Source organism: Xenopus tropicalis, chromosome 1 (genome assembly GCF_000004195.4).
Source record: "Xenopus tropicalis strain Nigerian chromosome 1, UCB_Xtro_10.0, whole genome shotgun sequence".
Classification (NCBI taxonomy): Eukaryota; Metazoa; Chordata; class Amphibia; order Anura; family Pipidae; genus Xenopus; species Xenopus tropicalis.
In genome coordinates, this window is record NC_030677.2 from 13613717 (window position 1) to 13628793 (window position 15077).

The 15077-nt window shown below is 45.5% G+C and overlaps 1 protein-coding gene across 1 annotated transcript in view; it reads left to right on the forward strand.

The window, feature by feature from the left end:
* gfra4 (GDNF family receptor alpha 4) overlaps window positions 1–15077 on the forward strand; it is a 223610-nt gene that overhangs the window by 200475 nt on the left and 8058 nt on the right. Inside the window, exons 5-7 of the mRNA XM_002936367.4 lie at window positions 3313–3658; window positions 5588–5697; window positions 14798–14932. Coding sequence (XP_002936413.1) covers window positions 3313–3658; window positions 5588–5697; window positions 14798–14932 — 591 coding nt within the window. The remainder of the gene's footprint in view (window positions 1–3312; window positions 3659–5587; window positions 5698–14797; window positions 14933–15077) is intronic.

Consider the following 15077-nt stretch of genomic DNA (forward strand, 5'->3'; position numbering starts at 1 on the left):
TGCCCAGCCGCCCAAGCCTCCCTATTCTGTCCAGCCTCACAAGCCTCCCTATTCTGCTCAGCCGCCCAAGTCTCCCTATTCTGCCCAGCCTCCCAAGTCTCCCCATTCTGCCCAGCCTCCCTATTCTGCCCAGCCTCCCAAGCCTCCCTATTCTGCCCAGCCGCCCAAGCCTCCCTATTCTGTCCAGCCTCACAAGCCTCCCTATTCTGCCCAGCCTCCCAAGTCTCCCTATTCTGCCCAGCTTCCCAAGTCTCCCTATTCTGCCCAGCCTCCCAAGCCTCCCTATTCTGCCCAGCCTCCCAAGCCTCCCTATTCTGCCCAGCCTCCCTATTCTGCCCAGCCTCCCAAGTCTCCCTAACCTGCCCACCCTGTGCATCCTGCCCAGACCCAAAGGGTACAGGGGTACAGACTCCAGTTAGAGATCCAAAGGTAGAGGAAACCCCCAAAAATGCACAAGGTGTATTGCTTGTTGGGAGTAGGTGGAGTTTGGGTAGATAATGGGTGGGATTTGGATATAATGGAGTGTGTATCTGGGCCATGGCTCTGCATTTATGGGCCATTATTTTGTTGTTGTTGGCAGGGCCCACCCCGTGGAGATTTATGTGTTTGTGGGCTAATAACTGGGGGTCCCTGAGGCTAGGGCCCTGATAATGTAAAGGGGTGGGTTCACCTCCAAGTTTACTTCTATTATGTTATAGAATGGCCAGTAATTAGTGACCCGCGTCTTTTTTTTGTCGGCCGCGTCTTTTTTTGTCACCCGCATCTTTTTTTGACTCCCGCGTCTTTTTTTGTCACCCGCGTCTTTTTTTTACTCCCGTGTCTTTTTTTGTCACCCGCGTCTTTTTTTGACTCCTGCGTCTTTTTTTGTTTTCCGCATCTTTTTTTGTCACCCGCATCTTATTTTGTCGGCCATGTCTTTTTTTTTTGCCCTCATCTTTTTTTTTGTTGCCCGCGTCTTTTTTTGTCACCCGCGTCTTTTTTGTCACCCGCGTCTTTTTTTGTCACTCGTGTCTTTTTTTGACTCCCGTGTCTTTTTTTTGTCACCCGTGTCTTTTTTTGTCACCCGCGTCTTTTTTTGACTCCCGCGTCTTTTTTTTTGCCCTCGTCTTTTTTTTGTCACCCGTGTCTTTTTTTGTCACCTGTGTCTTTTTTTGACTCCCGCGTCTTTTTTTGTTGCCCGCGTCTTTTTTTGTCGCCCGTATCTTTGTTTGCGCAACCGTGCCTGATTTTGACCACAATTTTTTTGGATGCACGACAAAGTTTTTTCCACTGCAAATCCATGCCTGGCGAAAAAATCCGCTCGTCACTAGCAGCTTCCAATTCACTTTTTAAAACCAGTGAAAATGAGTAGTGAAAGTGGATTAGGAAATTGCTACTTTCATTCGTTATATCAAAACTTGTTTTTGGGTGAAGTTCCCCTTTAAGAAGGCGGCTGTAAATGCCAATAGGAGCAGCTGATAAGAGAATCAGTGAGTGCTGAGATGTGTGTGTGGCCCCTGAGGTCCCAATGAGCACGGATCATTTAATCCTAGATATGAGATGGGGGGGGCAGAAGTGATTCATTAGCGCTAAGCATATGCCTATGGTATCAGATGCGCCTCAGTCTGACAGGGAGAAGCCATAAAGCACAGGGGTGGGGGGGCGAGAGCGACTGCTAAATGGGGCCCCGGGGAGATGAGTGCGTTCCCGTTACAAACCACCCATAAAGATGATTCCCAGTCAGCCAAGGGACCACCCCTCGTCCCACCGACACCTGCTTCCAATTAAAGCAGTGACCCCCCTGCAGGTGGGGGAACCATTGCACCTAGGGGCCCCTCCATCTGGATTTATGTGCTGCAAGTGGGGGCTCCCAGGCATCCCGGGAAGGATCAGCGCTGAGGCACCTCCGTATGATGGATGGGAAATATTAAGGGACCAGATGTCCCTGAGTCTTTAGGCCGAGCAGGAAACATTGCAGATGATGTCAGAGCCACGCCAGCAGCTCATTGGCCCCCCCTGACTCCTATAACATCTCTCCGGCTCTCATATTGGGGGGTTGTACACACAGGGGCCCCAATATCAGAGAGAGAAGCCCCTTTGGAGAGAAGGCACAGATGCTTTCCTAGCATGTATGTGGGGGTGTCCAGCTTGCAGAAATCCAGTGGGTAACTAGGATGGGTAACTAGGGGTGCATCCTGCGCAGACAGGGTTGGGGTGCCACCTGTACTGTTTTGGCCCGGGCAGCTTGGTTTTCTATCTGGTCAAAACTGCTTGCTCGATTGGGAAAACCAGGCAGGACTCATCCAGGACTCTTCCAGCACAGCCTCCCTAGCCTACCCAGTAACACTAACCTCCCAGCCTCCCTATTCTGCCCAGGCTCCAAAGTCTCCCTATTCTGCCCAGCCTCCCTATTCTGCCCAGCCTCCCAAGCCCCCCTATTCTGCCCAGCCTCCCAAGCCTCCCTATACTGCCCAGCCTCGCAAGCCTCCATATTCTGCCCAGCCTCCCTATTCTGCCCAGCCTCCCAAGCCTCCATATTCTGCCCAGCCTCCCTATTCTGCCCAGCCTCCCTGTTCTGCCCAGCCTCCCTGTTCTGCCAAGCCTCCCTGTTCTGCCAAGCCTCCCATGCCTCCCTATTTTGCCCAGCCTCCCAAGTCTCCCTATTCTGCCCAGCCTCCCAATCCTCCTTGCCCACGTGACGCCACGTCTCTGCCCTCCATTCAGAGTTAAGTCTGGCAAAAGTTGCCAACCCTAGATCAACCAACCCCATGTCATAGGGGGGTAATGACCCACCCACGGCCTTTTGAAACCTTATTTCATCATTTAGGCCTGGGGTTGGTTGGCAGCCCAGAAAGTGCAATGTGTAGAGTTTCCACCTTTCGACTGGCATAACTCCGGGAAGGGATGTGATGTCACTGGGCGGAGCCGTGACTGTTGGTGTCACAGAGGCGGGGCTATAATGTGGTCATCGCCGATTCATGGTTTTTCCAATTAGGAAATCAGGACTGGACTCCCCTTGAATGATTTGGCGATCAGCCAATCACTGATCAATGCATCATAGCCACGCCCCTAATGGCATCTGCCCCAGATGCCGCATCACCACCTCAAAGAGAAAGGTGGCAACCCTAAGGGGTATATTTACCATACTGTTCAGGGCAACCAATCAGCAAGTAGATTTCAACAGTTAGAAAACTGAAGCAAAGCATCTGATTGGCTGCTATGAGCAACATCACTGGTAATGTTTTACTCCACTTTTTACACAGCATGATAAATATACCCCTAAATGCGCCAGTTGTTGCTCCCACATTCTGACTTCTTGATCCCCTCATACAGGTTCTGAGAATGAAGTGACCCAAGTCAACCGCTGCCTGGACGCGGCCAAGGCCTGTAACGTGGACGAGACCTGCCAGAAGCTACGGACCGATTACGTCTCGTCGTGCATTCGCCACGTGTCTCGGACTGAGCAGTGCAACCGCTCCAAGTGCCACAAGGCTCTGAGGAAATTCTTCGACCGCGTTCCGGCCGAGTACACTAACGAGCTCCTGTTTTGCCCCTGCGAGGACACGGCCTGCGCCGAGCGGAGGCGCCAAACCATCGTCCCAGCCTGCTCCTATGAATCCAAGGAGAAACCAAACTGCCTGACTCCACTGGAGACCTGCAAAGGGAACTTCATCTGCAGGTATATATAGTGAATAACGTACCCCTATTGTAACATATAAGGATATTATAAGCCCCCGAGGAGTTCCTTATAATATATAGTGAATAAAGTGCCCCCTATTGTAACATATAGGGATATTATAAGCCCCCGAGGGGTTCCTTATAATATATAGTGAATAAAGTGCCCCCTATTGTAACATATAGGGATATTATAAGCCCCCGAGGAGTTCCTTATAATATATAGTGAATAAAGTGCCCCCTATTGTAACATATAGGGATATTATAAGCCCCCGAGGAGTTCCTTATAATATATAGTGAATAAAGTACCCCCTATTTAACATATAGGGATATTATAAGCCCCCGAGGAGTTCCTTATAATATATAGTGAATAAAGTGCCCCCTATTGTAACATATAGGGATATTATAAGCCCCCTCAATATTCCTTAAATATATAGTGAATAACCCCCTATTGTAACATATAGGGATATTATAAGCCCCCGAGGATTCCTTATAATATATAGTGAATAAAGTGCCCCCTATTGTAACATATAGGGATATTATAAGCCCCCCCCGGATATTATAAGCCCGAGGAGTTCCTTATAATATATAGTGAATAAAGTACCCCCTATTGTAACATATAGGGATATTATAAGCCCGAGGAGTTCCTTATAATATATAGTGAATAAAGTGCCCCCTATTGTAACATATAGGGATATTATAAGCCCCCGAGGAGTTCCTTATAATATATAGTGAATAAAGTGCCCCCTATTGTAACATATAGGATATTATAAGTCCCCGAGGAGTTCCTTATAATATATAGTGAATAAAGTACCCCCTATTGTAACATATAGGGATATTATAAGCCCCGAGGAGTTCCTTATAATATATAGTGAATAAAGTACCCCCTATTGTAACATATAGGGATATTATAAGTCATTCCTTATAATATATAGTGAATAAAGTACCCCCTATTGTAACATATAGGGATATTATAAGCCCCGTAACATCCCCCGAGGAGTTCCTTATAATATATAGTGAATAAAGTACCCCCTATTGTAACATATAGGGATATTATAAGTCCCCGAGGAGTTCCTTATAATATATAGTGAATAAAGGACCCCCTATTGTAACATATAGGGATATTATCAGTCACCAAAAAGTTCCATGATTTGGCCAAGTGCTTTTATACAGGTCATGGAACTCCAAGTTGACTTATATCCTTATATTTTACTTTTTTTTATTATAATGATTATAATACGCTACTTTCACGTGACAGAAATGACATCACTAAGCACCGATTATAACTGATGACATCACCAAGCACCCTTTATAAGGATATCATATACAGGGTTCTTGGCATTATATATATGTATAATAAAGCCAAAGTGGGCAACCTTGGCCCCGGCAGTGGGGATCCCTCTCCCAAAGGCTTCTCTCGGCATTATGGAGGCTCGTAGTCTCTCCAGCCGCTGCTGAGGGGCCGGTGTTACTACAGCAGAGGCGGCCGATTGGCTACCCAGGTCCGATCCCACACTGCAAGTAAAGGTTACCATAAAACGCTCACTAATAACACGGTGATATTTTCATATTTTTTATGACCGGCAGTAAATTTGTCTAATGGCTACATCTGTATATCCCGGCACCGCGTCTGCGTGCCATAAATACCGCTGTCGCCATTAGCCTTTTTTCCTCGGCCTTTGCATCTTGCCGCACAGCGTGATACATGGCTCTCTAAAGGGACGCAGGGCTTTGTGCGCCACGTGCCTACTCGGGGGGCAATGTATCTTGTGCCGGAGATAGAGGCAGGGAGCCGTTTCCTCATCCCAGTAATTACAGGAGGGTAGGAGAGGGTTTGATTTAAGCGGCTCCTCTGTGCGCCACACACCGTGGCGGCTCTGCAGGGGACGCCGTACTGCAGGACTGTATATCACAGCTTCTTTATTCCACGCAGGTCCCGCTTTGCTGAATTCCAGTTCAACTGCCAGCCGTCTCTCCAGTCTGCCACTGGCTGTGCCCGGGAGAATTATGCAGCCTGCCTGCTGGCGTACACGGGAATTATAGGTACGGTGCCACCTCGGGCCTTGGCTCCTAATGCCAAACTCATAGCCCAGTCTGTCGCTGATTCATTCTGTGAAATAACCTGTTTAATTCTGTTATACCCTGCTGGATGCTATTACTTATTGCTAATGACTTATTGGAGAACATGGGGCCCAATTCCCCTCCGTATCTGCCCGCTAAGCACACCGCTCGCCCATTGCACCCTGTACCGTGCACTTCCGCTTCCTCCTAAAAACTTTTGACCACTGGTCCTTGTGGGGAGCGAGCCTGGGTCAGAACCCACCAGGTTTTCTCCCAATGTCCCGCCGGCCCAGTTAGACCCAAGCTCCTTTACAATGGGGGGTGCAATAAAGGGACTGGATGGACCGCTGTTTGACTGTGGAAGCAAAGGTGGCAGCACCATTTTTCCTAAAATTCTGGCACCATTGCAGAAATTTCCATGATATAATTGGCTGAACCAACCATAATTGCTTCTGAATTGCCCAAATGCTTGCAACTGCGCGTATGTTTTGTAGCAAATCGAGCACAGTCGCCGGTGTTCACTGGTGTTATTTCCGGTATTAACTGGTGTAATTTCTTGTATTCGCTGGTGTAATTTCTTGTATTCGCTGGTGTAATTTCTTGTATTCGCTGGTGTCATTTCTTGTATTCGCTGGTGTAATTTCTTGTATTCGCTGGTGTCATTTCCGGTATTCGCTGGTGTCATTTCCAGTGATCACTGGTGTCATTTCCAGTGATTGCTGGTGTCATTTCCAGTGATCGCTGGTGTCATTTCCGGTGATCGCTGGTGTCATTTCCTGTATTTGCCGGTGTCATGTCCAGTATTCGTTGGTGTAATTTCCGTGGATCGCGGATGTCATTTCCTGTATTCGCTGGTGTCATTTCCAGTATTCGCTGGTGTCATTTCCTGTATTCGCTGGTGTCATTTCCGGTATTCGCTGGTGTCATTTCCGGTGTTCGCTGGTGTCATTTCCGGTGTTCGCTGATGTCATTTCCGGTGTTCGCTGGTGTCATTTCCAGTTTTGGCTGATGTTATTTACGGTATTTGTTGGTGTAATTTCTGGTAATCACTGATGTCATTTCCTGTATTCACTGATGTCATTTCCGGTATTCGCTGGTGTCATTTCCTGTATTCGCTGGTGCCATTTCCTGTATTCACTGGTGTCATTTCCTGTATTCGCTGGTGAGGCAGTTGGGGGGGTTTAATAGATCAACCTTGGCAAATTTTACACTAGTTCTCTTATTGTTGTTGGTGGAGATGTAGGGCTGGGCCCATAGGGGCACATGGAGCTTAATATGAGCTAGGGGCGCCCTAAACACATTAAGAGGGGAATAGCCAATCACAGACCTTCAGTCACACAAGCACAGACAAGCTTCAGTTTCCTGCCAGGTCAGCCTAGCTGCTTATTGGTTCCTACAGTGCCGCCGGCCCCTCTTCACAGCCTGGGAAAGGAGGCAACAGGAAGTGGGACAGATGGGCGGGACTAGCACATTTTTTTACCCTTAGGTTACAATGGCAATAGACTTGCAAACTGCCCCTTTATGTCCCTCTATTTCCATCTATTCAGATGAGCAGAGTTTGGCAGCTGGGGAAATCCAACCTCCTGGGCTGACGAGCTGGAAATTACCTACAGGACAGATTCTAATCCAGTTTGATGCCGGCGGCTTATAACCAGCCTGGGACTAAATCAAAAGGCTCCACGCGCTCGGCGTTTATGTAATAGAAGAAGGGGAGTTTGTATTGGGAGGGGGGCTTATTGCTTGTGACACGGCACTGGGGGGGGGGGGGGAATAGAGCTAATTACCTGGCATGGAGCAAAGTGAAATTTCATGTTAATTCGAGGCCGGAGCGCCTCGTTATATTTCCCAGCCTGCCCCTGGGAACGAGCACTCAATTAAAATAATATTTCATACAGATCAGCATCTCAGCTTGGCTCGGGGGGTGAAGCAAACACCCCATTAAAGGGATACGGTTATCCCTGCAACTTTATTTCATTTGATACAAGGGACCAACGTTTCTGCATCCTCCACCAAGATGGTGGCATCACCAGTGATTTGCACTCACCGATTGGGGCTTTAGCTCTATGGCAACAGCAGTTCTCCTTTGAAGGGTTAACTTTTAGTATGTTATAGAATTACCTATTCTTAGCAACTTTTCAATTGGTCTTCATTTTGTATAGTTTTTTAATTATTTGCCTTCGCCTTCTAAATCTTTGCACTTTTCAAATGGGGGTCACTGACCCCCGAAGCCAATAATCTATTGTTCTGCTACTATTATTGCTACTTTATTACTCCTCTATTCATATTCCTGTCTCTCTTTAAAATCCTTGCCTGGTCGCTAGGTTAAATTAGACCGTAGCAACCAGATAGCAGCTGAAATTCCAATCAGGAAAGCTGCTGAACAAAAAGCTAAATAATTCAAAAGCCGCAAATAATAAAGAATGAAGACCAGTTGCAAATTGTATCATAATAACATTCTCTACATGATACTAAACGTTATTGTAAAGGTGAACAACCCCTGATAAATGAGAGCAAATAGCCCCGATATTTAATTTGTCATTTTATGGGATTATCCATCAAACCCAGTCTTATTATTGACATTTGCAAGGGGTCTTGGCCCCCCAGGCAGTAAAGTAAGGATGGGGAGCTTTAGTCTGACCTGTGCTAAATAATCACTTTGTTCTACCCTAAGGGCTAGAATGACTGATAGCAGGAAGACTATGGGCTGCCTTGTTACCATCACAACCTCACTGTAAACTGTTAGATATAGAGATTGTCAGGGCCCGACTGGCCAATGAGAGTAGCAGAATATCTCCTGTTGGGCTCGGCCTATAGTGACCCCAGCCTAGGGCAATTCCCTTGAGCCTTTCCTTATCTCCTCTGTGGGACCTAATAAATACCAATACCATTCGGTACGATCTATATCTGAAAGTGGGTCCGTGGTGTCCCTGGTGGCCCTATAAGAACCAGTCCAACACTGGAGATTGAGCGTCAGGAAGACTTGGCTCTGTAAAACCCATACGTTTTTCACTCATTTTGACAGAAAACAGACTTGCTCTCCTGGAAAATAATGGGTATGACCCATTCAAAATGGCAGTTTAGAATGGCATTCAATTCCCTGGGCACAAATCTGGTGCGCTATTGGCACAACCTGCCAAGGCCAGGGTAGGGGTAGCGTCAGGACTTCCCAGTACCAGTAGGGGGCAGTATGGATGCATTGGGAACCACATGGAGGAGCAAGTACCTTGAATTGCCTTAATGTGCGCCATCCATTGCATCCATTCCCTGTTCTTGATGAACTGCCCTTGGTCTGTGCACAGAACCGGCACGGATACATCAAGGGCAAGTTTAGTTTGGACATTTGGCTGAGATGAGTCTCCACGTCTCACCATTTATAAAAATTATTATCACTCCTTATTTCATGAGTATAGCAACCACTATGGGTATCTAGGCATTCAGGAATCTCCACAGGGGTCACAAAGTGCCTGAGTGCCTATATGCCCATAGTGGTTGCTGTTTCTGCTTAACCCTAGTTGCCTTCCCACCTCAATAACAATACCCCCTTAGCCTGGCAGCTCATTGGATGAACATCAGTCTTGGGGTGGGGGACCTCATACATCTTTCTAAATGATCCATTAAGCCAACCAGGGTGTCTCCAGCTTCCGCCACAGCTCCTTATGGAACCAGCCTTTGTTGCCTCCCCACCATTCTCATACATGACTGACATTTGCTTAACCACATATTAAATTCTTCTTCTCTGCAAGGAACGGCATTTCACGGCGCTACCAAAGTGCCACCCTGGCCGGCTGCTCTTGGATAGAGCTCCAAGGGACCCAGTTCTCTCTATTTAAGGGGATAGTCACAGGTCTCCGAGACCCCCCGAGAGTCAGGGGGACAGGAGACTGCAAAGTGCAAAAATGGCCTCATTGAAACTGTTTTTAGCACTTTACACACTGCCCGGGAGGCTGTAGATGATCCCTAATATGGGCTCATTCACATCTTGCTCTAAAACCACTTTCATTAGGTACAGGTATCGGACCCCTTATCCGGAAACCAATTATCCAGAAAGTTCAGAATTACGGAAAGGTCATCTCCCATAGACTCCATTTCAATAAAATAATTCACATTTTTAATAATAATTTCCTTTTTCTATGTAATAATAAAACCGCACCTTGTACTTTATCCCAACTAAGATATAATTACCCCTTATTGGGGCAGAACAGCCCTATTGGGTTTATTTAATGGTTAAATGATTCCATTTTCTCTGTAATAATAAAACAGTACCTGTACTTGATCCCAACTAAGATATAATTACCCCTTATTGGGGCAGAACAGCCCTATTGGGTTTATTTCATGGTTAAATGATTCCCTTTTCTCTGTAATAATAAAACAGTACCTGTACTTGATCCCAACTAAGATATAATTACCCCTTATTGGGGCAGAACAGCCCTATTGGGTTTATTTAATGGTTAAATGATTCCCTTTTCTCTGTAATAATAAAACAGTACCTGTACTTGATCCCAACTAAGATATAATTACCCCTTATTGGGGCAGAACAGCCCTATTGGGTTTATTTCATGGTTAAATGATTCCCTTTTCTCTGTAATAATAAAACAATACCTGTACTTGATCCCAACTAAGATATAATTACCCCTTATTGGGGGGCAGAACAGCCCTATTGGGTTTATTTAATGGTTAAATGATTCCCTTTTCTCTGTAATAATAAAACAGTACCTGTACTTGATCCCAACTAAGATATAATTACCCCTTATTGGGGGCAGAACAGCCCTATTGGGTTTATTTAATGGTTAAATGATTCCCTTTTCTCTGTAATAATAAAACAGTACCTGTACTTGATCCCAACTAAGATATAATTACCCCTTATTGGGGGCAGAACAGCCCTATTGGGTTTATTTAATGGTTAAATGATTCCCTTTTCTCTGTAATAATAAAACAGTACCTGTACTTGATCCCAACTAAGATATAATTACCCCTTATTGGGGCAGAACAGCCCTATTGGGTTTATTTAATGGTTAAATGATTCCCTTTTCTCTGTAATAATAAAACAGTACCTGTACTTGATCCCAACTAAGATATAATTACCCCTTATTGGGGCAGAACAGCCCTATTGGGTTTATTTAATGGTTAAATGATTCCCTTTTCTCTGTAATAATAAAACAGTACCTGTACTTGATCCCAACTAAGATATAGTGAAGTGAATGTGCCTTTTGCCTTTGGTTAAAAAGTAGGGAAAAGCCCACGTTTGTTCATTGCACTTTATATATTTCCCCTGATGCTGCGGGCAATACGGCGCCGGGGCTAAAACCGCGCTGGAGTCGCCAGAGTAGCGCACAGTTGGCAGAGCTACAGGCAGAAGGCGCTTTCCCTATGCACAAATACAATACAAATCCAGTTTCCGAGGCCGAGGAAATATTTCATGTATTTATTATAAAACAAGAAAGAATAAATACATTCCTTGGCACCTTGGCCTCCAACAGGCGAAGCCGGAGCGGCCGCTATCGATCGCTAATTCAATTAGATTTAATGCCAAAGCCTTTAAGTCAGATCCTTATATAAGTGTAACATTTCAGCCGCTCGGATTGGGAGTAATCACATTATTCCTTAGCATTTTCAGCCTAAACTAATCACGCGCTTGTATAAAAATAACTATTTTACATCTTAAACCCGACCGGCAACATTTGTCCTTTCCCGAAAGGATATCGATCATGTTTTGCCTTCGCATTTTTATCCCATTTTGTTTGTCGTAAAAACCCTCCCCAAACGGAGCGAGAGTGTGAGTTATAGTTGGCGAATAGTAGGGAATCGGCGTTTCATATTTCAGGAATTTTCTTACCCGCGTGGGTTTGGGGGAAGCCAGATGTGAGAGGTCTGGGTGTGATTAATGGGGCGAGATTAATGGGATCTGACTGGGTAATACATCACTCAGGGTTCGGTCCCACCGGGGACAATAAATCCGGCTTTACTTTGGCCAAAAAAAGGCAACTTGTCAGCAGGATGATATTCACGTATAATCACTTATTAACCTCCTTTACAGTCATTTTATAAATTTGCTTTAATCCCAGTCTCCAGGGATGGCGCCGGGGCACCTACGCACTTTATACAAGTCTGTGCCATCGTCACATTGGAACCCCATCCATCGTCCCATTGCCCACTTAGCCCAATTGTGCATCTTGTTGCCCATATACGTTCGCCACATTGGTTATTGCCCAACCATTTATCCCATTGCCAACTGACCACCCCCATTCCCCATTAGCCCTAACTAGGCACTGAGCCCTACCCTAACTAAGGGTTTCCTACTGCCCAGTATTGGCCACTGCTCTATAAAGTTTCTCATATTGTTGGATAGGGATGGTGGTATGGTAAATATAACTACAATAGTACAATAGTAATAATAGTGAGCATACCCTCTCTCCTAATCAGGCATCATTCTTACTAGGGATACAGTGGATCCAGGATTCGGTTTGGGATTTGGCCTTTTTCAGACGGATTCGGCCAAATTCTCGCTCATGGCCAAACCGAATCCGAATCCTTACTATATACATAAAGTCTGTGCCGTCATCACACTGTTCCTCACATTGGAACCCAATTGCATTGCCTGTATCTGCTTATCCTTCGTCCCATTGCCCAGTTGTGCATCTTATTGCCCATATACATTCACCACATTGCTTGTTGCCCAATCATTTATCCCATTGCCAACTGACCACACCCATTCCCCATTAGCCCTAACTACCATACCCTCTTTCCTAATCAGGCATCATCATAAGATTCAGATTCGGTTTGGTATTCGCCCAAATCTTTTACGAAGGATTTGGGGTTTGGCCGAATCCAAAAATAGTGCATTGGGTGCATCCCTAATTCTTACTGCTATCCCTAATTATGTTTAATATAGATTGTAAGCTCTACGGGGCAGGGACCTTCATCCTATTGTGTCTTTGACTCTTAATTTATTACAACTGTACCTTGTATTTATCTGTATTTATTGTTATACTTTGTATTTATCTATTATTATCTTAATAACCCCCTGTTTGTATTAATGTATTCTACTGTACAGCGCTGCGTACATAAGTATAAATACACATATACATACATACATAACTATCACAACATTTATTAGCTAATGGCGGCCATAGACAAGCTGATATGATACATTCTCTGACCAATCAGCCCACAGGTCAAACAGATGGAGGGCATATGAGGGGCCACACACAGTCTGGCTACCATTATATTGCTCTGGGCTCATCTTCACGTCTTCATGGGGCCCCATACTAAGTTAGTAGGCCCTTTCCCCAGAGGGTCCTAATTATTACTGGGTTGTGGCCGTGCCAGCAAGTACAACTGTGCCCCAATTTTTTAAAAAAATTGCTACTCCCATGTAGGGTCGGCCTATGATGCACCCCCAAACATCAGATTGTATTATACCCCCTATAATGTTCATGTTTTCCACTCCCCAATTGTGCACCGTATTGTCCCATATTCCTTGCAAAGTAGGATGGAAAATGCCACCTGAGATGGTGTGGGTGACAGTGGGACTGAGACATCGACAGATAAACAGATGGATAGAGATAAAAATGATCCGAGGAATTTTCCAACTAACACTTTAGGGGGCTCGGGGGAGCTTTTGTATTCCCCCCGGGGGCTAAATTGGCATCTGGCCTGCTAAGATGTTTTGTTTGCCATCCTCTCTGTATCAAGTCTGCTGGATGCAATTATTTGATTTGAACAACGACTCAATTATTTCATTCTGTTGGGGCGCCCGTTTGTGTGCCGTCGGGCCCAGTAGAGTAAGCTTCGGCAGATTGCCGCGCCGCCTGATGGATAGATTTATAAAAGTCATTACTATTGAGCTTCTCACACCTGCAGATGTTTTATTATCCGGCTGCGCTCTATCAGGGTGGAAATTAATTGTTCAAGAAGGGAACTTTCTGGACACCATCCAATAATTTCACTGAAATAATGAAGTTGTGTAACGTGAGCAGCTCTGTGCTTATACCGTGCAGTTATCCGAGGGGGGGGGGGGCTCATGATAACGGAAGCAAGAAATGATGTTAGAGACACAAATGGCATTGTCTCTGGTTTGGAACGGCAGTCTGGTCAATGGAACACGTTGGCTTTCTACCAACAGTCTTCCAAAAACTCTATGGTCCCTCATACACCTCCTTCTTCCTCTGCGCTGGTTTCCCGATTAACTTTTGTGTCTATGTGTTTGGGGCCCTTGGGGGGCCTGCTCAACCTAAATATGGCTGTCCAACTGTGGGGCTGCCCATGATGGCACCAAGCTTCTCAGAAGCACCACAGACCTATTTGTACAACACGGTGGCTACTTCCAAACACTCTATGGTCCCTTATACACCTCCTTCTTCCTCTGCGCTGGTTTCCCGATGAACTTTTGTGGGTTATTCGGGTTATTACCGGGGTGTTGGGCATACAGGAGAGGCATTGGGCATTGGAGAAACTATCCACCCATTTTTATATAATAAAAGGGAAAAAACCATGTAAAGTCCATCTGATGCAGAGTGAAATATACAGACTATAACCTGGTGACTCCCCATCTATGGGCTTTGCTACTTAGGTGCTAATTTGCTAATTAGTGACTGGACCTGTTGCTGATATTCCCAAGGGTCGATTAGTGAATATGATTAGTGAATTTGGTGCCGATTTATTTTCACTGTTGTTTGAATATGGATCCCAGTCTCTAGCTTTGGAAGATCACTGGATGTTTTTTGATTTTTTTGATGATTTTTGTAACCTACAAAGCAGCAAAGAGACACCCAGAACCATATATATAGTGGGTTCCTATTCATAAAGAGTAGGATAATGTTCTATATACAACACTGTTGGGCAGATGTTCGTTCTGAAGAGAAGTTAGAAGAAGAACCTCAGACCCTCCTATTATATGATCGGATAACAAGTTAATGTTTTTGGAAGGACAAACATCTGGTTCATGGGTTCCCCTTCATTAATTTAGTTGTTATTTCAATGGAAACTGTAGCCCAGTAACTAATTAAGGGTCACTTACTTGAGATCAGAGCCAAGTATGGGATTTCCTATTGCTGATCAATAATATGTGCCTTTCTGTTTCCAGGCAGCGCAATCACCCCAAATTATGTAGACAACTCCTCGTCCAGCGTCTCCCCTTGGTGCACGTGTAATACCAGCGGCAACCGACAGGAGGAGTGTGAGAACTTTCTCCACCTTTTCACAAATAACATCTGTCTCCGTAAGTACTGGGAATTCAGCACAAATATTTCCACGTGTCTATGTGTTTGGGGCCCTCGGGAGGCCTGCTCAACCTCAATATGGCTGTCCAACTGGGGGGCCGCCCATGATGGCACCAAGCTGGTCAGAAGCACCATGTAACCATG